The following is a 21,296-nucleotide window of genomic DNA, read 5'->3' as shown; positions in this document are numbered from 1 at the left end:
GGATGCGCTTTATCTCATTGGCTGTGGGTCGGCACGAAACACAAAAGTTCTCAAATTCATCTCTGCATTTCCTACCTCCTACTTGTTGTAGGTCTTCGCAGGAGGGTGATTGTATTTTTTTCCTGCTGCTCTTAACATATTTTCTTTATGCTTTTTCCAATGATTAGTTACTGCTCGTGGGCACCCCACGAGCAGATCCAAAGTATCTAATCCAAATTGGAACATACATTACACTCTCTGTGCCATAATTTCTACTCATCTCATGAAATAATGGAGCCGTGTGTATATATTTTTTTTAGTTATATTTTAGTTCTTTAGCTAGATAGATAGATAGATAGATAGATAGATAGATAGATAGATAGATAGATACTTTATTTATCCCGAAGGAAATTTAGGAAGTGGGAAATTTAGCTAAGTGGGATCCCATTTTGTTGTTCTCTCTCTTGACTTTGAATCAGAAATTTAGTCCCCAAACAAAATGATCTCACCTGCCTTCCCTCACTAAAGACTGGACGTGCCGTCAACTGCCACAGATTTTAATCTGCCGCTGATCTGCCACACGTTGTATATTTACACTCCTTCCAGCGGTCCTGTGAATATTAAGTGTGATTAAGCACATCTAATAAAATAACCATGCATACAAATGATCACATCTAGTGAAATGAACATTTACATTTGTCATAATAACATGATGATAATACTGATAATGAAATTTCCCATGTCAATGGCTACAGTTAGAGTGACACTCAGAGATAGAATAGATAGAAATGTGCACAGGTTTATCAGAAAAATGTATTTCATTGTTAGAGGCACTTCAAACTACCCCAACAAATACCACTAACTAATTACTATGAAAAGATCAGTGCTGTTGTTAGAGTATCAATTGTGACATTGATTCCAGTAGATACTTTTTTAAAATCTAAATTTCATTTAAAATAATATTTTCTTTACATTTACCTTCTTGATGTCCTGCAGATTCTTGAAAAAGAGATCGTACTGCAGCAGATCTTGTTTGTTGCTCACCTTGTCTAAAGTCTTACTATTTATGTATTCTGAAAGCTTTTCATAAATTGAGGTCATTCACACCTACTCCCTGTAAAATCACTCTCTGACATCACAATGGACCATCCTGATTTCTGTATAGAAGGGTACTTCACACTTGTAAACCATCAACATTGAGGACCAAGTCAACTTTAGCATTTATTACACAGTGTTAAAAATGTTTTATCAATTTGGTGTACATTTTTGAACAGTGTTAACTTGCATAGTACATTTTGTCAGTACAAAAATAGTTTGAATATCTATGGTGACCATCACAAAGTGAAGCATTGATTATTTAATACAAGGAGTGAGTGCTTCTCTTTGGGGTAGTCACGATGGTACTATTGATCAATTAAGTGAAAGCTCACCTTATTCAGTAAATTATTTTTAGTAATCAAAGTTTATTATTCAATTTTAAATTAAGTATGAACTACATACATTTATTTTATTATATACCAATATAACTATGATATTAAGAATAATTTGTTTACATGTGGGTTCTTGGTGTAAAGCACTCTTACATATTGAAAGAATCCTGAAGATGTTATAGTTCTAATGGATCTTTGTATTGAAAAAAGTGTTTTCTCTGTTTGGGGTCAATGGGTTCAAATTACAGAAAATTATTATATATTAATAACATTTTTTAACAAGTTTATTTCACATGCTGTATTTGTTTGTTGACTACTTAAATAGCCATTTAAAATGTCTTTATAAAAAGATTGTATGTTATCAAGAATAGTTAAAAGTATTATGTTTGGGGCCAATTTGACCACAGGAAAAAAACAAATGAGCAGAAATTCATGCTCAGTCACATGGGAATCTGGATTGTAAAGAAGAAGATCCTACTTGTTCCATTCATCCCATATTGCTGAGTCTATTAAGATCTCATCAGTCCTGCCTTGTTTCTGTGCTATTGAAGCATAGGACACGGAGGAGACATGGACTGTGTTTAGAGACGTGCTGGATCTGTCTGCAGCCCAAACACCTGTTCTTTCTTCACCTTTTGACTTGTACTCTCCAAACTGAGCAACACAATGTAGACTTACATGTGGGATTAAATTAAATCCAAGTCTTTCTAACTATCCTTCTATACAAACACCTCCCTCTAAACGTATCATCTAAAGTAGTTTATCCTTTTAGCTTGATGGTGTTCTGAAGAACTCAAATGCTGATTTTATGTTTGGACGTGGCTGAAAGCATATCTGCTGAGACCTGGAACTATTCTGATTTCATTAGCAGCACTAAGTTTATCATTTTTTTAAGTGGGGAGACAGACTATAATAACTTTTTACTTTTGGAAGGTAGTCTGTTTTCTATTGGTTGAAAAAAAAAAAAGAGGGTCTACAGTAAAGGGCTCATCAGAGGAGGATTCATTATAATCAGGATCCTCTCTAAAGTCCTCCTTTTTCTCAGACACATTCTCCTCTCTGTCTCTGTCATGGTGACAGAGATGTGAGAAATCCTCACTGAGAGAAAACCTTTTCTTAGACGTCAGAGAGAGAGCAGAAAGAGAGAGACAGAACACGTAGATAACTGGTTTAGAAGCTGCTGTGAAACCTTTTATATCTCTGCATTTCCACTATGTTGTGTGAACTATTAATATGTTTGTAGGAACAATATATTCCTCCACAGAATGAGAAATATCAAGTTCTCATTAGAATTATGTTTTCCCCGCCCCCCTGTCACATCAACTGTCAGTGGTTCTTGCACTAATACAGTTATAATTATGTTATTTTAGGGATCTAATTTTTTTGAAGAATATAAAATTACATGTCATATTGACCTTCACATCATTTAACACAAATGTGTGTCAAATTCTGATATTTTTATGTTTTATAAAGCTAAAAGAGTGTGGGGTCAAAATGACTCCAAACAACAATGATGTAAACAAAATGTGTACAAAACACAAAAAAAACATCCCATTAATTTTATGTTTACCCAGTTGTCTCTATTAAATGAGGAAAAGTCACCAAATATGAAGTAAATAAATGAGATTAACTAACTAATTTAAATGCGTTAAACAGTGAGTAGGGTCAAATTGACCCCAAACATAATAGGAGGATTAAGTGACTCAAGCAACCAGGGGTGTTTGTTATATTCCTACACAGAACCAGATATAATCTGGCCCAAATAGTCTCAACATCAGTAACTTCTTCCTTTAATGTGTACAAAAAGTTCTGCCTAAATTGGCTAATATTTTGTAGTAGAATGAGACTGCTTTCTGGACTAATTTTGGAAAAGTAAAAAAAAAAATAAACACCATCCTATAAACAAATAAACTCTTAAACAAATATTTCTTATTTTATATTTAATTAGTTTAAAACTGATATTTGAATATGAATTTTCAAATGCTTTTACAAGTGTGAAGTACCCTTCTATACAGAAATCAGGATGGTCCATTGTGATGTCAGAGAGTGATTTTATAGGCAGGAGCTGTGAATGACCTCAATTTATGGAAAGCTTTCAGGATACATAAATAGAAAGACTTTAGACAAGGTGAGCAACAAACAAGATCTGCTGCAGTACGATCTCCTTTTCAAGAACCTGCAGGACATCAAGAAGGTAAATGCAAAGAAAATGCAACCATAATATTTTGAATAAAATTTAGATTTAAAAAAGTGTCTACCAGAATCAGTGTCACAAAAGCACTGATCTTTCCATAGGAATTAATAAATGCTGTTTGTTGGAGTTGTACAGGAGCAATCAGAGAATCTTTAAAGAGGAAAAAACTCACTTCAGAATCTGCTCTGAATCTCAAGCCACTTGACAGAGTTTGGAATATACAAAAACGAATAAATGTTTTTTTATTCTATGAAGTATCAAACATTTAAAATTTATTATTTTTAGCAAAGTAATCATCTATAAATGTTTGATACTTTATAGAGTAAAACTTTTACTAATTTCCTCAAAACAGAACAACTATAACTGTTTCATCACTGCAGAGGTAATTATTAAAACTGCTTTTAAACTGCAGTTTTAATCCTTTAAAATGAGCTCTGTGTGTAACTCCAGCATCCGTAGCAGTAATGCTAGTAAATCTACTGAATAAAAAAACATTTATTTTAGAAAATGGAAATAAACGGGTTTGTTTTCTTTTCTATTTTAGTGAGATACTTTGTTCTACTTTGTAAAATTAAAGGAAAACCCCAGAGAAGTAGTTATACAGTGTTTTAAATGAGAGTTTTAGCTGTTTGGCTCCATTCAGCTCCATGCATTGAGGACTCCCTCGCGGGCTCCTTCTAGCGGTGATGGGGTATAACGTGATATAGCGGGGGAGGGGGCGGGGCTCTACATAACCCGGATGAGACTGAGCTTCCGGGGTCTGTAGCTGGAGCGCCGGAGTAAGAGCAGGATCAGCTGAACCTCAGAAGGTAATTCTCTCTCTCTCTCTCTCTCTCTCTCTCTCTCTCTCTCTCTCTCTCTCTCTCTCTCTCTCTCTCTCTCTCTCTCACACGATGTTAATCTACACAGATTTCGCTCCTGAAAACTGTTTATTTGGGTGTAAAGCGCTTCTGTTTATCTACAGTAAACTTACATAGAGGCAGGAGCATTAGCATTAGCAACATTAGCTTGTAAAGTGACCCAGTGTTGTTACCAATACCACACCTAACAACTAAAGTTATTTATAAAGGAAAGGATTAACCATTAAGGACAGCTTGTACATTATCTTACCATTTAGGCTATATAGACCGTTTCAATGAGAAAAACAATAACAAAGCTACTGCACATGTCTGTTCCTTCGATGCTTCCGGTGGCGCTATTTTTAAGTGTACAGCTGTCAAAATGAGAGCGCATATTTCGCAAGTCTCCCGAAAACAGAGCAAACATATGTTCAGAAATGAGTAAAAACCTCTGTTCCTGATCCTTTTGATAAGGATTTAAGAGGGAAGTTTTTTCCTCTGATTTAAAACGCTTGCCAGAGGTGACCTTCCCAGATGTGATCACTACCTTGTTGAGACGGAGGCAGTGAAAGCGTACTGCAGTTTGGATGCATATAATTACTATCTTAGTGGAAAAGTTGGGATTATTTGTTCCTGTAAAAGAGAAGGCATTACTATAGTAATGTGTAAGGTGAGGTTGGAGCAGGTCAAACACTATCCAACACGTACTCTGCATGGTTTATAGATAAGAAGGAGGGAGGAGTTGTGAGCAGACAATGTAACTGCAGCAGTGTGAAATCAAATGCAGGCGTGTTTACTTTGGAGGACCAAAAATGACATAAGCATAAATAAATAAATAAAGGTTTACATAAATAAATGCACATATAAATTAATAAATAAATATATAAATAAGGAATGTATTTATTAATTAATTTATTTACCTATTAATTTATTTATTTACAATTATTTGTGCATGTATTTATATATTTATTTATTCATTTATATGTGCATTTATTTAAATATTTATTCATTTTAACATTAATTTATTTATTCATTTATTTATTTATTCATATATTTATACATTTATATGTGTGTTTATTTATACTTATGTAATTTTTGGTCCTCCATAGTTTACTAGTTTAAAGAACGATTTGACCTGATTTTCAATGTTTGTTGCTCTCAGATTAGGTAAAGTTTGCATTCATGTTAAATAAAAAAGTTATGTCCACCGTTTTCCATCTAATGCTGTTTAGAAATGTTACAAATGAACAACTTCTGTTGCTTTTTAAATAGGTAACTTTATTTTTAAGTGAATTACGTAAAGTTTTTTTGCCATGTTCTTAAATGTTATTATAAGAGCAGCAGTTAGCCAGAACTGTAATTCTACGTTTTTTTTTTTTTTTTTTTTTAGGTTTTTTTTTTAGTTAGTTTGTTTTATTTTATTTCTATTTTTTACGTTTTCTTAAGTTTTCTTTTTTTTTTTTAAAAAACTATCATAGACAAATTGTTCAATGGTTCAATAGATGTTTAGCTCTTTATAAAGAGACAGACACTGTGGAGGAGGTGAGTGACAGGCTATGTGGTGAATGAGGTCAGTGAATGACTGATACTGTGTGAGTTAAATTAAGGGATTTCCAATGAATGTATGGGCGGGACCAATAACAGACCGTCAGCAGAACCTGCATCATGTTCTTTTTTTCCCCTTACGTCAAGCAGTAGACTAGTACTAGTAGTTAGTCAAACGTTTAGCTAGCTAACTGTACTACCGTTTTTATTTTTTATTAGCTAAACTGAATTTAGATTGTTGTATTAATAATGTCGTGTTCTGCTGTTAATTGCTCTAACAGACATTCTGGACAAAGTTCTTTGCAGTTTTTTCGGTACGTTTGCTGGCTGTTTTTCCCTCCACTCCTGTGTCTGTGTGCATTTTATTTTATTAATTATCAAGATCTTAGGCGAACCCTTTAATCTCGGTTGGATTTTATAGCTAGCTTAATTTGTTAGCTAACATTAGTGTAGTTATCTTACTAACTATATTCGCTAGACTCTGTAGAATTAACATTTTTCCTTGGTCAGTGGCTTCGCCCGTCACCTGTGCGTGCGGCAAGCTGTCCCAGATAGCATAAAGGCTCTGCCCGAGATCCGCTGATGTACGGCAGCATTGGCTTAGACTCTGCATAATCCGTGCAGAATTTAGCCAAATGTGCTCAGTTCGTCTCAGCGGCAAAATTAACTGAGCTTCAGTACCGGATTCGTCTCGTTGTTTAAAGCAATAACTCGTCCTGGCATTCACTGCCGTTTGGTGATGTTTTTTTTTGCTGTATGTGACTGAGCGGCAGCGCCCGCATCAGCGCGGAGGTCAGTAACTGAAGAGCGCGTGTTCATCTCAGAGTCGCCAAAAGTCTCCAATAACACCACAAAAACTCGCTTGATTTGTCGCTAGTCGCTTTTTTTTTTTTTTTTTTTAAACAAAAAAAGTCGCTAGAGGGTCTGAAAAGTCGCTAAGTTGGCAGCACTGGTTATTCGATATTTTCTATATCGTTCGTGGTACATAAAAAAAGCGGTGCATGTTACACAGCTTTTTATGCAAAGATTTTAAAAAGTGTTAGCAATAGTAAAATGTTTTATGATGTGATTTTCTTTTATGTTGGAATAATGGTTAAGTGTTTATCTACAGTGGAAGCTGACGTTTCCTTAACGAGACTGGCAGAGAGAAAAAGAGAACTGTTTAATAGGCAGAACTGGATCAAAATAGGGGACAAAGTACTAACAGCGTTTTAACTGGTAGTTAACATTTCCTACCTAGCTAAAGTTGTCAGCGCTTTTTTATCCAAGTAGCTAATGTTATTTAGCTGGCTAATGTTACCAGTGCTTTTTTAACCCAGCTAGCTATTGTTATCTAGCTAGCCAATGTTACCAGTGCTTTTTTAATGTTTAATGTTTTTTAATGTTACCAACGTTTTTAACCGGTAGCTAAACAGGACTGCGAATACCTTCACCAAGCCAGGACATATTTAGTTCTTTTAATTTGGATACAAACTTGTCTGCACTTCCTAAATGAGAGTGTGGACATTTCAGACATGAGTAGACGCTGCATTGTCCGACATCCATCCATATGAGTTTCTTTTCATATTTTATGTTAAAGATACAAACACGTTTTTTATGATTGAACTAATTTAAATGTCATATCTGGAGCTGTGATGGTATGTAGATGCATGAAATAAGTCTCCACTGATAATGTATATTGTATAACATTTATTATACTAAAATAATTAACAAGAACCCAGGTTTGCTTGTGAGAGAGAACGTTAGACAATCTTGTCCTGTGCTCTCTGCCTCGTCACCGACCAACTCAATCTGTAAAACCCAAGGATTTATGTCTTTCAGTCTCTCGTCTGGAAAAAAGTAATATTATCTCATTTCTAGAAAATAAAAAGGAAAGAGTCGGTTAGAGAGTTCAATCTTTCTCAAGCATATACAACATCGATATAGAGATGATGGAATTGTGGGTAACGCTAGCTTCTGTAAAACTGCAGCAGGTCTTGGAGCTGCTGGTCTGAATCTGCTGGTGTAGAGCTTCTTGCTGCTCTCTGGCTCTGCAGATGACGTTGGGCTTTAACCCGATGCTGTTATTCGCCACCGTGTTCGCTATATTGATTTAGTAAACAAATCAGTTAAGCCATTGATGTGGAGCTGCAGTTTTTCTTTTTAAAAAACACAATTAAATTTACATTTCTCACCAAATTTTCTTTTGTGTTTTTTTCTATTTAAAGGATTTTGTTTTACATATAAAAAAACAGGTATTGAACTCAAGAGTGCATATCACTGTTAGTCTGAAGCTAATGTGGTGGAAAATAATGAACTGAGTTGAAAAAAAAATCAGGAATCTTTTAGAAATTGATGTAAAGGAAAAAGCTTCGGCCATCGTTTGTCACGTGATCAATGTACAATGAATCAATTATCGGCACAGTGATTCGAACCAATGCGTGTCTTTTTTTTTTTGGCACACGCCTCAAAGCTTCAGATTAAAGGGCAACATCACTCACTTAGAATGGGGATAAATGTACAAAAGGTTTTATGGTAATATGAAGCTGTCCCAGTAGTTTTGTCTGTATAATGTAACTGATTTAGGCAGTTCTCTTCAGTTTATGGACCTGCTTTTATTTTAACATTTTTCTTTGTTCTTTCCAGAAATGAAGAATATTCTCCTGAAATTCATATTTAAATAAGAGCAATGTTAAACTGCTGAAAGAGGTGAAGCAGAAGCCATCCTGAAGAATCTCCAGAACACACAGAAATTGTTTGATACATTTAACTGACAAATGAAGCCAAGTCTCGACATGGAGAAACATCAGCACTCTGTCAAGACTTTTACTCAACAGAGTAATCTCAAAAAACACCAGCGCATTCACACAGGAGAGAAACCGTATCACTGCTCAGACTGTGGGAAGAGTTTTACTGCACAGAGTAATCTCAAAAAACACCAGCGCATTCACACAGGAGAGAAACCGTATCACTGCTCAGACTGTGGGAAGAGTTTTACTAAACAGAGTACTCTCAAAAATCACCAGCGCATTCACACAGGAGAGAAACCGTATTACTGCTCAGACTGTGGGAAGAGTTTTACTAATCAGAGTAATCTCAAAAGTCACCAGCGCATTCACACAGGAGAGAAACCTTATCACTGCTCGGACTGTGGGTTGAGTTTTACTCAACAGCATACTCTCAAAAACCACCAGCGCGTTCACACAGGAGAGAAACCATATTCCTGCTCAGACTGTGGGAGTAGTTTTACTAAACAGACTACTCTCAAAATGCACCAACGCATTCACACAGGAGAGAAACCGTATCACTGCTCAGACTGTGGGTTGAGTTTTACTCAACAGAGTACTCTGAAAAATCACCAGCGCATTCACACAGGAGAGAAACCGTATTCCTGCTCAGACTGTGGGAGTAGTTTTACTAAACAGTGTACTCTCAAAAAACACCAACGCATTCACACAGGAGAGAAACCATATCACTGCTCAGACTGTAGAAGGAGTTTTTCTGAACAGGGTAATCTCAAAAAACACCAGCGCATTCACACAGGAGAGAAACCGTATTACTGTTCATACTGTGGGAGGAGTTTTACTCAACAGAGTAATTTCAAAATACATCAGCGCATTCACACAGGAGAGAAACCGTATCACTGCTCAGACTGTGGGAAAAGTTTTACTAAACAGAGTAATCTCAAACTGCACCAGCGCATTCACACAGGAGAGAAACCATATTACTGCTCGTACTGTGGGAGGAGTTTTACCACACATAGTGATCTCAAAATACATCAGCGCATTCACACAGGAGAAAAACTGTATCACTGCTCAGACTGTGGGAAAAGTTTTACTCAACAGGGTCATCTCAAAAAACACCAGCGCATTCACACAGGAGAGAAAACTATTGCAAATTTGTTCCACGGCAATTAAAAGAGCAAATCATCTTTAGAACAGAACACCTTATCCTACACAAATGTTTCACTTTGTCACTTAGGACATGTTCCACCAGAAACAAACATGAACTGAATTTAACAATGGATTGTACAGGTTCAGCAAAAGGTTGCAGGCTCATTCACTCCCTCTGCTGGTGTTCTCGTTTGTCTATGGTTCAGTCTGATTTAAAATCTGTTACCATAGAGGGATAAAGATGAATATTTGGTTGCGTTTTAATACTCAAGTTTTATACTCTCTAATCATTCCCTTATTGAATATTATATGTTGCTGAAGGTTTTTTTTATCCTCCAAATTTACTAAGAACATCCAAATCATGTAGTTTCTTAATGGTTTTTATCCACTACAAACTATTATCTTTGTATTGCTTCACCTCTATATTTACTCATCTGTGTTTTAATAAATGGATTTTATAATGCAGATCTGCAGTCTCATTGTATTTTCTCAACATATGTTTGATATGAAACTTATAGGCCTGAGATTGTCTTATGTTATTATTTGTTAAATACTTAAAGTTGCCCAAAGGACAAATCCAGTGTGAAATGGATTTGGGTTGAAATTAAACATAATAGTCATTTTCAGATTGAATTTCAGAAAGAAATTGATTTTTTTTAATGGTTCAGGCTTAAAAGGGTTAAATAGACAATAACTTCCAATGGTAGTGTAGCATGTGTTTAACTTGTATTCATATGTTTATAAATACATTGTATTCATATGATTTTCATATGGGTTGTGTTGGTTTTTTTTTTTTTTGAAGAGCATAGCCATTCACCAATTACACTTATTTACCAAAATCTACATTTGACTTATTTACCATTTTTTTATCGGTAGCTAGTTTAATGACTATTATTATTGATAGCTAGCCTGGCTAAATGTCCAAATCACAGCATTTGCTATTTTACTGACCATTATAATTCTTAGATAGCTAGCTAGCTAAATGTTATGCCATTTGCAGATGTACTGAACAGATGTAGCTATTTTACTGACCATTATTATTGGTAGCTAGCATAGCTAAATGTCGAAACAGTGGCCGTTTCTCAATGCACAAGTACACAAGTCTGGACTTCCGTACTTGGCAAGTACGGACTTGGCAAGTTTGACTCACTAGTGCGTACTCCCGAACAGTTGCGTTCTTGATGATGTCACCCTGCCAGGGGCGTGGAAAGCTTCGTTAGGGACGGTGAATTATTGAGAACACAAAAATAAACAGTAGTAAAACGGAACCTGCATTAATTGCCACTGCCACGTCTAGCCCTCAGGCCATCTATTGCCGACCCCTCATGTAGTGTCTTGCTTTGTTCGCCTTGCAGGCCATGAGGCATTCTGCTGTGCTGAAGGTGTCATCAATGGGTGCTACATCAGAATTCTTCCTCCTGCAGAACCACAGAAAACATGCTAAATAAATAGAAAACTGTTGCCCTATGTGACACTGCACGTCATCTGACAGGGGTTGTCATCATGACACCATACCGTCAACCTGTTAACAGTAAGAAAATATACAAAATAAAAACAACTTGAGCAGAGATTTGCATTTGATTTATAACCATTTTACCTCTCGTTTTCCACAATTTGCAACACAGATTACAAGCCAGTAAAATTCTCTTGTATTTTTTGGAAAATTTTCATTAAAGACAACATACAGAACAGACTTAAAATTTATATCAACATTAAAAACAATTTTTTACACCACAGTCCTTTCACTCTTTCACATTTTAATAAAAAGTGTTCAACAGTTTCATTACAGTTAGAGAGGGGGCAGACTTTTGTAGTGACGTAGCAGCTCCATTTCACTAAACATCTTACAGCTAATCTACCCACACTTATCAGCCACATTATTTCTTGCAAGTTTTCAGAGATGTCATTTGATTTTACATTTTTAACAACAATTTTATATTCATTTGGACTTAGATGCTTGTATTGAGGGGCTTTTCCTTATACCTGTTCACATATTTGGTTATATATATATATATATTCTTATTTGTATGTACTTTCAATACATTTTTAAACGTTTGTATTTTTCAATAAAGTCTCCATATATTAATTTAGAATTGGGGACACCTCTCCGAGCTTTACCCCTCTTTTTTAACCACATCCTTTTGTCCCCTGTCCAAACTGCTTTTCGTTAAAATGTTTGTGAATTACGGAGCCCGGGAGGGGCCGTGGATAAAAAAAAAATGTAATCGAGTAAACGATATAGCAGTTCATGCTCACGTTTTCTTTAATTCAAGTGAACAATATAGCAGTTCATGCTCACGTTTTCTTTAATTCGAGTGAACAATTTGCAGTTCGTGCTCACAATTTCTTTAATTGGTGCTGATGATTTCTGTATTTCGAGCGTTTTTTATGCGCACTAAGAAAAGAGGCTCGTAGGGAAGGGAACATTTTCCTCTCTAGGGCTGTTACAGGGCTACTTTTTTTTCTGATGCAGTATGACTGTGTGCTATTAAAACTGTTTATTAATTTCTTATCATTCAGCCAGCCTCAAAACACACCCCTTCTTAAATCTGGTTAGCATTATTACTTTTGTGATACTTGTCCTGTCTGGTGCTGAAAGCATTCCCAAGTCTCCCACATCCAGCTCTAGCTGCAATTCTCACGCTTCCAACTACATTACCCAGAACGCACCACACCATGACACCACACTCAGTCTCGATCACATGACACATCACATGACACCACCAGGAAGTCCCGAGTGCTGATTTCCCTCAGTACAAAAGGACCATGCTCACGCCTCGCCGAGTATCTGTTTGGTTTATCCTGCAATACAAAGCGTTTCTCTAGCCATTGTCTATCTCCGTGTATGATCCTGTTTTTCTACCGACTACGATTTCTGCCTGTTCCCGTGTATTGGATTTCTGTGTATGACCTGGACTGTGTTACCCGTTTTGGATTACTGCCTGCCCTGTATTACTGCCTGCTTGTGTATGAACTCTGGCCTGTCTCCCGTTTATGGTATGGTTTCTCTCTGCTGTGTCTCTCTGGCTCTGACCCTGGTTTCGTTAATTACTCCTGTCTGCTTTATAAATTTTAATAAAGCTATTTTATTGTATCCGCACCAGTCTGGTTCCTGTCTGGCCCTGACAATACTTATATTTCATCTACATATTAATCTTTGTAGCAAAAAAAAAGTAACATAATTCAGAAAATATAGCTTGAACAAGTTTATAATTATTTGTTTTGTATGTCTTTTTGATGCTTGTGATGTTTCTGAGCAGAACACTGATTTGACAATATGCATATCTTTTGGCTATTTTATTAGATATAGAAATCTCATGTTATACATGAAATGCGATTTTTGTGTTTCCATCATTATGTGCATGTGAAAGTTGACCAAATTGGAAGCTTAAAGAGCTTTGTCCTGCCTGTATCACTAAAATATGCACAAGAAACAGTTTCTGTGATTATACTGTTAATGTATATTCTGAACTCATAAATCTGAATTACAGTTTTGATTTGTAATGATGTTTATCATGTAGTACATTATTTAATTTACATATAATTCCCATACAAGTTCAATTTAGATTAGACATATAAATTAGTTCCCCAATGGCTGTGGGGAAGCCACGCTTGGCTCTTCCCCGTGCACTGTGGGGATGTGGGGACAACACCACTATGACAAAATCTACACACTGTATTTTCAGGTTTGCATATAACTGTATAATCACAGCAGCCCTAGAGAGGAAAATGCTCCTTTCCCTCTGAGCTTCTTGTCTTAGTAGGCATAAAAAAATGTTAGCTCGAATTACAGAAATCGTGAGCAGGAATTAAAGAAATTGTGAGCACGAACTGCAAATCATTCACTCGAATTAAAGAAAATGTGAGCACGAACTGCTATATGGTTCACTCGATTTAATATTTTTTTTATTCACGCCCCTCCCGGGCTCCGTAGTGACTTGTGCTGGGCGATATGGGAAAAATCATATATCGCCATATGGAATTTTTTATATCACAATAACAATATCACGATATAGAAAAAAAAGAAGAAGATGAAAGAAGAAGCTGCCAAATGTTTCAAATTAACAAGCTTGTTTTTTCAGAGGACAGACTCCAGCTGCAACCGGTAAACAGAGATATGGAAATAATCTTGAATCGTCAGCTATTGGGCAACGTTTGCAATGTCGATTTAGCGTAGTACATTTTGTAGAGCCCAATACACATCATTAACCTCTTAACACGCCCTGGCCCGCCGACTATGGAGGACCAAAACTGCCAAAATTAAAAAATAAATAAAAACTAGTTAATCACTCAATAAAAGTAATGTGGTGGATAAAAACGGTAAAAAAATTAATTAATGTAAAAATAAATACATATACTTAAAAAGAAATGTCTTAATAAATTATTATTTATGGATTTCTTTATTAACATTATTACATTTTTCTTTTGATTTATTTGTTTATTTATTTACATGACTATTTATTTCTGCATTCTTTTATTTTTCCGATTTATTTATTTCTGCATTCATTTATTTCCCGATTTATTTATTTCTGTTTTTCCTTGTGCTTATATTATAATGAAGGGGCGTGTTTTTCACAAAGATAACCTGAATTAGCGTTATGCTAGCGCAGGGGTACTCGAACTCTGGCCTGGATCCAAACCTAAATGAGGTGGACTAAGCATATACTTTACGTGATCGCAGTCCAGTTACGGAGAGAAAAATACTTAGATATGCAGTACAAAGAAACGTTTTCCTAACAGTAGGCTAAAGTCAATTGCGGTCACACCATCTGCACTTAGAAAACGCTCAGTCGCGCTATCTATACCAAAAATTCCAGTGCGCGTCTAAACCGTGTTTTAACGGTAGCCGCTTGCACAGCGCACCTGGAGGTGCGCTTGAAGTACAGTCTTGAAGAACACATTCCATATTAGTAATGACATGAGTAACAAAGAATGTTACTGTATTATTTTGGACTAATTGGATACCAAACTTAGGAAAAATGTCTATTCGGTTAAACATGTCAAATAGACATTTTTTAAGTTTGGTATCCAATTACTCCAAAATGATACAGTAATATTCTTTGTTACTCATGTCATTACTAATATGGAATGTGTTCTTCAAGACTGTCTTAGTGCTGGATTTATAGGACTTTGAAATGTTGTTTATGCAAAAACATATAGACATTTTTTCTAAGTTTGGTATCCAATTACTCCAAAATGATACAGTAATATTACTTCAAACATTTATCTGGGATACATGAGAATAAGGTCTTAAAGAATTTAGTGCTGTGATATGAAAACAATTTGATTTGCTTATTTAATAGCTCTCCAAACATTTCCAAAACGTTACACTGTTCTACAGATAAGCAGTGGTCTTTCTGGTGTATATTTGTGTATTAGACCTCGTTAAATCATATTTATTTAGGTGTAAAACTAGTTTCTGTTCCATTTTAAGTCTCTGCTCGAGAAGCGCCAGTCTCTGCTCCTCCGGGTTCGCGCTGTGCACGCGGCTACCGTAAAACACGGTTTAGACGCGCACTGAAATCTTCGGTGTAGATAGCGCGACCGAGTGTTTTCTAAGTGCAGATGGTGTGACCGCAATTGACTTTAGCCTACTGTTAGGAAAACGTTTCTTTGTACTGCATATCTAATTATTTTTCTCTCCGTAACTGGACTGCGATCACGTAAAGTATATGCTTAGTCCACCTCATTTAGGTTTGGATCCAGGCCGGAGTTCGAGTACCCCTGCGCTAGCATAACGCTAATTCAGGTTATCTTTGTGAAAAACACGCCCCTTCATTATAATATAAGCACAAGGAAAAACAGAAATAAATAAATCGGGAAATAAATGAATGCAGAAATAAATAAATCGGGAAATAAATGAATGCAGAAATAAATAAATCGGGAAATAAATGAATGCAGAAATAAATAGTCATGTAAATAAATAAACAAATAAATCAAAAGGAAAATTTAATAATGTTAATAAAGAAATCCATAAATAACAATTTATTAAGACATTTCTTTTTAAGTATATGTATTTATTTTTACATTAATACATTTTTTTTTACCGTTTTTATCCACCATATTACTTCTATTGAGTGATTTACTATTTTTTGTTTATTTATTTATTTATTTTTAATTTTGGCAGTTTTGGTCCTCCATAGCCGATGGGCCAGAAATATGTTACAATTAATATCTTGCTGTGTTTACGAATAATTATGGACACCCAATATGCGATTTTAAAGCCTAGAATCTCTGCTTTTCAGTATCTAGCCTATTTAGCTGTATGTCCTTTCAGGAAATAAACTTAGGGTGAAATATGCCTTGTTTATTAGAATTATGAGTCATAATTTTGAATCTGGTAAAGCTTTATATTCTGTCTTTAAAGGGGACATGAAACACTTCAAGTATTAAGTATAATTCACAAGATGTATTTTCACTCTACCAAATCTGATAAGTTTAACAGTTGTCAGTGAAGCGGAATTTAAATAATAAGCAATCTAAATGTCATTTTTTTTAAGTAAGGGCAGCGCCATCTTGTCCCAGCGCTAAAAGTGACGTCACGAGGTTGGTTCCCGAACGCCTCACTACTATAATCTATGAGTCTACTGTAAATTAATTCCTCAATAGATAATAAAATCCAAACCAAAACTCAATGCAGAGCGGGGGAGCACTTTTGTATTGCCCCTGTGTGTAGTAATACTGGGAGTAGTGAAATTTAATAGCGTGAGGAATGAGAAATATTTACTTTCACTTTCATACCTCGCCCTCGGACAGCTGTTCTTCAGCGGGGGCTCGCAGCGCTGAAGCGCGAGAATCCTCCGGTTAGCTGCAATGCTAGGGGTTAGTGGCGAGCACTTTCTAGACCAGGACTATGTGAAGGAGATGGGTTTGAGTCAGGAGCATTAGCGCCGGATAAATAAGCTGCAGTCCAAGGCTTTTTTCCTCCGTTTTTTATTTGTCCTCTGATCAGCTGGGATGTACAGACCGTCCGACTGAGGGTAACGTTACTATGAGAGCAGCAGCTGTAGCCGCACGGAACGAGAACAATGCGCTCACCCAGCAGAGCAGCGAGAGGTACCGTTACGGAAAGTCTAGATAAACTGACAATTAAAAGATAACATAGCTAGCGTTAGCTACTTTTCCAGCTATCTTACCATAGCTAGCCAACGCTAGCTAACTAACTAACGCTAACTAGATGAAGCTACCCAGAAAGCCTTCTAACTTCTAAACTGAACGGTTTATCAACCAAACCGCGCCTGGGTGTTTAAATATCCACTTAAATCATGTACGTTTCATTCAGTCTTAATGAACTCTGGACTTTACAGGTTAAATAGCTAAATGTATATAAACTAGCTGGTTAACTGGATGGCAGTACCTGCTGTTGACGGGCTGCAGGGTTCTGCACGGCTCCACGTAGAGAGAGAATAAACACTCCCAAAACTTCTAGCTCTCAGAAAAGCATCTGAAAAGTCCTGCTCAGGTTTATACAGGAAAGATCTCTGAGTAAATGCTCCATGTTAGCCTAGTTTAGCTTCGTCTTCATCCGTAATCTCCACAAACAATAAGCTCTTTTCCTCTAGCTATATGCCTGAGATCTTAAACCAACCAACCTCGTGAAGTCACCAGCGCTGCACGGGTAACATGGCGGCGCCCTAGCTCAAACGCAACAAACATAAATATATATTATAATTTAGTGTGTAAACATTTTGTGTAAAGAATTCCCCCCCAAATAAATTCCATTATATTTAATCCCTTAGAAAACTTGTACAAACTGAAATGTTTCATGTCCCCTTTAAGCTACTGCTTTGAGGATTCACTTTTTCGTTTTGATCTTTTTGAATTCGTTAGATTAAATTTCTTTTAGCATTTTGAGCTTAGTTTAGTTGGTTATTTTCCTATTTTATATCTATTTTTCTGTTTTTATTAAATGTTATATACTTATTAGCTTCTAGCTTGTTAGCATACAGAACGTCTCCCTGGTCTTTTAAATGAACGTTAATTTATTCATTTAATAGCTGTATCTAATTATTTTAAGCCAGACAGACACTGTGTGATTTGTTTTATTGGTGCTAAGAGCTCATCAGCATGTTTGAATGGTTTGTCCTGTATGAAAACGCACCTGATTTATATGCTGACACTGTAGTCTGACTGGCAGGCTGAGAGTCACGCAGCCCCAAGGCAGTAGAATTAGCACCAGATCCCCGCAAGCCGCGCACCTATTAACGTGCAGATGAGCGTGTCACTTGTTTCGGCTGGTCGGGCTCCAGGAAATAGTCTGTGATGTCATCTGTTTTTTAATACTATTTAAATTTTATATGAAGCTATGGCATGATAATCACCATATAGCTAAGTAACCAAGTCTTATTGTTAACGAAAATGCTCCTTAACTGAAACTAATTAAAACGGTAAATAAAAGAAAAACTAAAACGAACTTAAATTACAGATTGAATACCCTCATTTTCGTGTTTGTTAATTTATTTATAATTGATTTATATAAATGTGGTATATCACGATATATATCGTTATTGTGATATCTTTTTTTCCCCATATCGCCCAGCACTACTTCTAAGTAATATTAATTCATAAAATTACAATTTTTTACCTTTTAAATCTTTATCTGATTTTAATTTGAATGAAACATGTTTAAGTGAAGGGTGTTCTTTTAACTTACCAACATACACTTGTACTTATATGCAATAAAAAGGCATTGTAAGATCTAGCTGCTGTTTTATTTTTTTAAATTCCTGCGAAAAAAATGGGCTGCACTGTAAAAAATAAAACATTGGCTAAACCTAAAAAAATTTAAGTAATCGATCACACGAAATATTTTTCATTGGCTCAATATATAAAAAAAGTTTGATTCAACCTGATTATTTTTACTCCGTGTAAGCTATTGTTTTAGACTGGGACAATTCAATTATTTTGAATTGTCTCAGGTTAAAAAAATATATTGTCTTTATTTATGTAATGTAAATAGTCAATTTGGTTTAATGCAAAAACTTGACCTCAATGCAACTAATTTTTCATATTAAATCAACTGATTTTATATTGGCTCAAAAAAGAGAAAAAAGCTGTCACTATTTAAAATTATATAGCAAATTAACTATAAAAGTGCTTTACATGTACACTGACTAATAACCACTCAGAACACAGCTTCAGAACACTTTTATTGTGTTTAGCACTGAACTTTCAAATTGATTTAGCAGCAATAAAGTGAAACAAATCCATGAGCTGGCAATATAAAAACACATGAACACTTAACAATGGTTATATATGATGGTAAAAAAAAAAAAAACGACAATTTAAAGGTTGTAGATCTAATCTTTCACACTCTACTTTAGCCTATAAGAACAATAGTCTTGGAATCTTGGCAGACATGTTTTTAAAATAACACAAGGAATATTCAGGCATATGTAACATGCAATACCATATAAAGAGTGCAATCACTGGTTTTAGGAACAAAAAAATTCAAAATGGAACTCAAGTAAACCGTGCAACTCGACTCTTGTTTACTCTGACCTGTACAGTTGTGCGCTCAGCCTATTGACTTTTGGGCTCTTTGTTTTTGCCTTTTCCATCAGGACTTTCTGCACAAATTCAAAGGTAAACTGTAGTTTCTTTGGGTACTTCAAGTTGAGTGCATATATGAGCCCAAACAACATCACAAAGGCTGTCGCAACTGAGGGAAACTGAGGGAACTTGTGTTCCCTCAATGAATATAGTAACGTCTTTGAATCATTATTTGTGGCGACAACAATCGACATGGCTGCCTGGTCCAGCTCTTGTGCCTCATTTTCCTGAACACCCTGGGGAAAAAAAGAAGAAAGCCATATATGAGACAAAAAATGCATAAAAAAAGCATAGTTGTAGATGTAGGGGTCACTCAGACTAAAGGGGATACATCCCATTAAATGATTAATTAATACATGGTTTCATCAAGCACTGCAATTATATTTATTAAGGTATTCAAAGCACTTTCATTTTTAGTGGCTTATATACTTGAGATTGTCATTGTTAATATATTTGATACACAAATAAGCAAAAAAAAAATACTGGGATAAATTAAGTTTAATATAAATCTTATTTTTAAACAAAGAGCAAACAATCACATAATCAAGCAATTTGTGACATATTCAGAAAGAATATAATAGAAACATTCTAGATATTTTGTAAATATAATTATCATACAATTGGCACTTAAAAATCAAATAAGAAAGGAAACTAGAAAAGTGCATTTCCTAAAGAAAATGAGTGACCATACATTATCTAATCTACAATTACGCCTATTTGATAGTAAACTCCATGTTTTCTGACAGAAGAGGGTCTGATGAATTAATTTCACTATGGGTTTATATTGACACAATGTATAGTTTAGGCAGTAGACTAATACAACTATGCCCACCCTGTATTAATATCATTAAATGGGCTATAACCATGTACAGTCATATGAAAAAACAGAAGACCCAAAAACTGACACTCCAACTTAAAACAGCACATCACATTTTGGTGCACATCCAGTCAACACAATTTAAGGTGAAATGGAAAATTGTAAAAAAAATAATAAAAAAAATCAGAATAGTACCTCTTTCTCGATGCAGTGTTTAAAATGTCATAAAACGGCAGACCAAGTTTGTTTTACAAGATGGCTAGGCACTTAGATTGCATTATGAAACGGACATTCCACCTTAAAAAGCACCAAAGGACCATTTTGTTGGCTGTAGTTTCAGCTCCAATTAAGGTGGAATATAAAATTCCAGTAAGAAACTACCAGAATAGTTCCAAGCTCCCGATGGAAGCAGTGTTTCAAAATTATGGCAGACAATTGTGTCAAACAAAAATTAAACTGGCTTTCTTTTACAAGGTTGTTAAAAAAGGCAAAGCAGAATTTTTCTGTGCCTTTTCAGCTAACAGCCAGCTAGCTAGGTTAGCTATATTAGCCGGGTAACCAAGCTAGCTAGCTAGCTGTTCGCTGAAATGGCTGAGAAAAGTTCTGTTTTTCTTTTTTTAGATTTCCATCTAACTTACCTTGCTGTGTCCCTCAGCTACAGACAGACACATTGGAATGTATTTAATACACAAAGCTTACCCAACCTGTTTCCTCAGTGGACCACTGAAAACACTGAGGTAGCTAGGTTAGCTAACTTGCTAGTTAGCTACAAACGGCAGATAAGATTTATAATTTTGGCGCCAAGTAACTTACCCCAATGGCTTATGCCCTGTAGCCATCCATACCAGTGCTGCTAATAACAACAGTTTGAAAAAAATAAGACGTTCCCCGCGCATACTATTGTCAACTAAAAGATTGACTCATAAGATTTTTTTTAATGCTAGCTAGCTAGTTAGCTGGGAGAGAAAACTCATGTTTACTTCAAAGGCTAATTCAGCTAGCTAACTGTAAGCGTGGTTTAGCTAATGTTAGTTAGCTAGTTTAACATTAATTCACACAAAAAATACC

At 35.6% G+C, this 21,296-nt stretch overlaps 5 protein-coding genes across 11 annotated transcripts in view; 3 read left to right on the top strand and 2 right to left on the bottom strand.

The window, feature by feature from the left end:
- The window catches only part of LOC125801263 (gastrula zinc finger protein XlCGF26.1-like), a 114,495-nt gene extending 104,171 nt beyond the window's left edge, over positions 1-10,324 (top strand). For 2 of the 3 annotated variants that reach the window (XM_049477703.1, XM_049477702.1), the window contains exon 2: positions 8,613-10,324. In XM_049477703.1, coding sequence (XP_049333660.1) covers positions 8,744-9,883 — 1,140 coding nt within the window. In that variant the 5' untranslated portion in view covers positions 8,613-8,743 and the 3' untranslated portion in view covers positions 9,884-10,324. Of the gene's footprint in view, positions 1-4,353; positions 4,413-8,612 lie in introns of those variants that run through there. The other variant, XM_049477701.1, reaches the window with a different exon arrangement.
- LOC125801365 (zinc finger protein 239-like) overlaps positions 1-21,296 on the bottom strand; it is a 362,996-nt gene that overhangs the window by 160,505 nt on the left and 181,195 nt on the right. The window lies entirely within an intron of this gene.
- Positions 1-21,296, top strand: part of LOC111188530 (zinc finger protein 239-like) — a 214,745-nt gene that overhangs the window by 104,175 nt on the left and 89,274 nt on the right. The window lies entirely within an intron of this gene.
- LOC125801250 (zinc finger protein 271-like) overlaps positions 1-21,296 on the bottom strand; it is a 140,506-nt gene that overhangs the window by 84,207 nt on the left and 35,003 nt on the right. The gene's annotated exons all lie outside the window — the stretch shown is intronic.
- LOC125780501 (zinc finger protein 239-like) overlaps positions 4,386-21,296 on the top strand; it is a 1,096,042-nt gene continuing 1,079,131 nt past the window's right edge. For both annotated transcript variants that reach the window (XM_049477547.1, XM_049477548.1), the window contains exon 1: positions 4,386-4,412. The gene's annotated coding sequence lies outside the window, so the exon portion shown is untranslated. The remainder of the gene's footprint in view (positions 4,413-21,296) is intronic.

This window comes from Astyanax mexicanus, chromosome 4, assembly GCF_023375975.1.
Source record: "Astyanax mexicanus isolate ESR-SI-001 chromosome 4, AstMex3_surface, whole genome shotgun sequence".
Lineage (NCBI taxonomy): Eukaryota > Metazoa > Chordata > Actinopteri > Characiformes > Acestrorhamphidae > Astyanax > Astyanax mexicanus.
The sequence above is the reverse complement of the archived record's forward strand: the minus strand, read 5'-3'. Positions and strand labels throughout refer to the sequence as shown.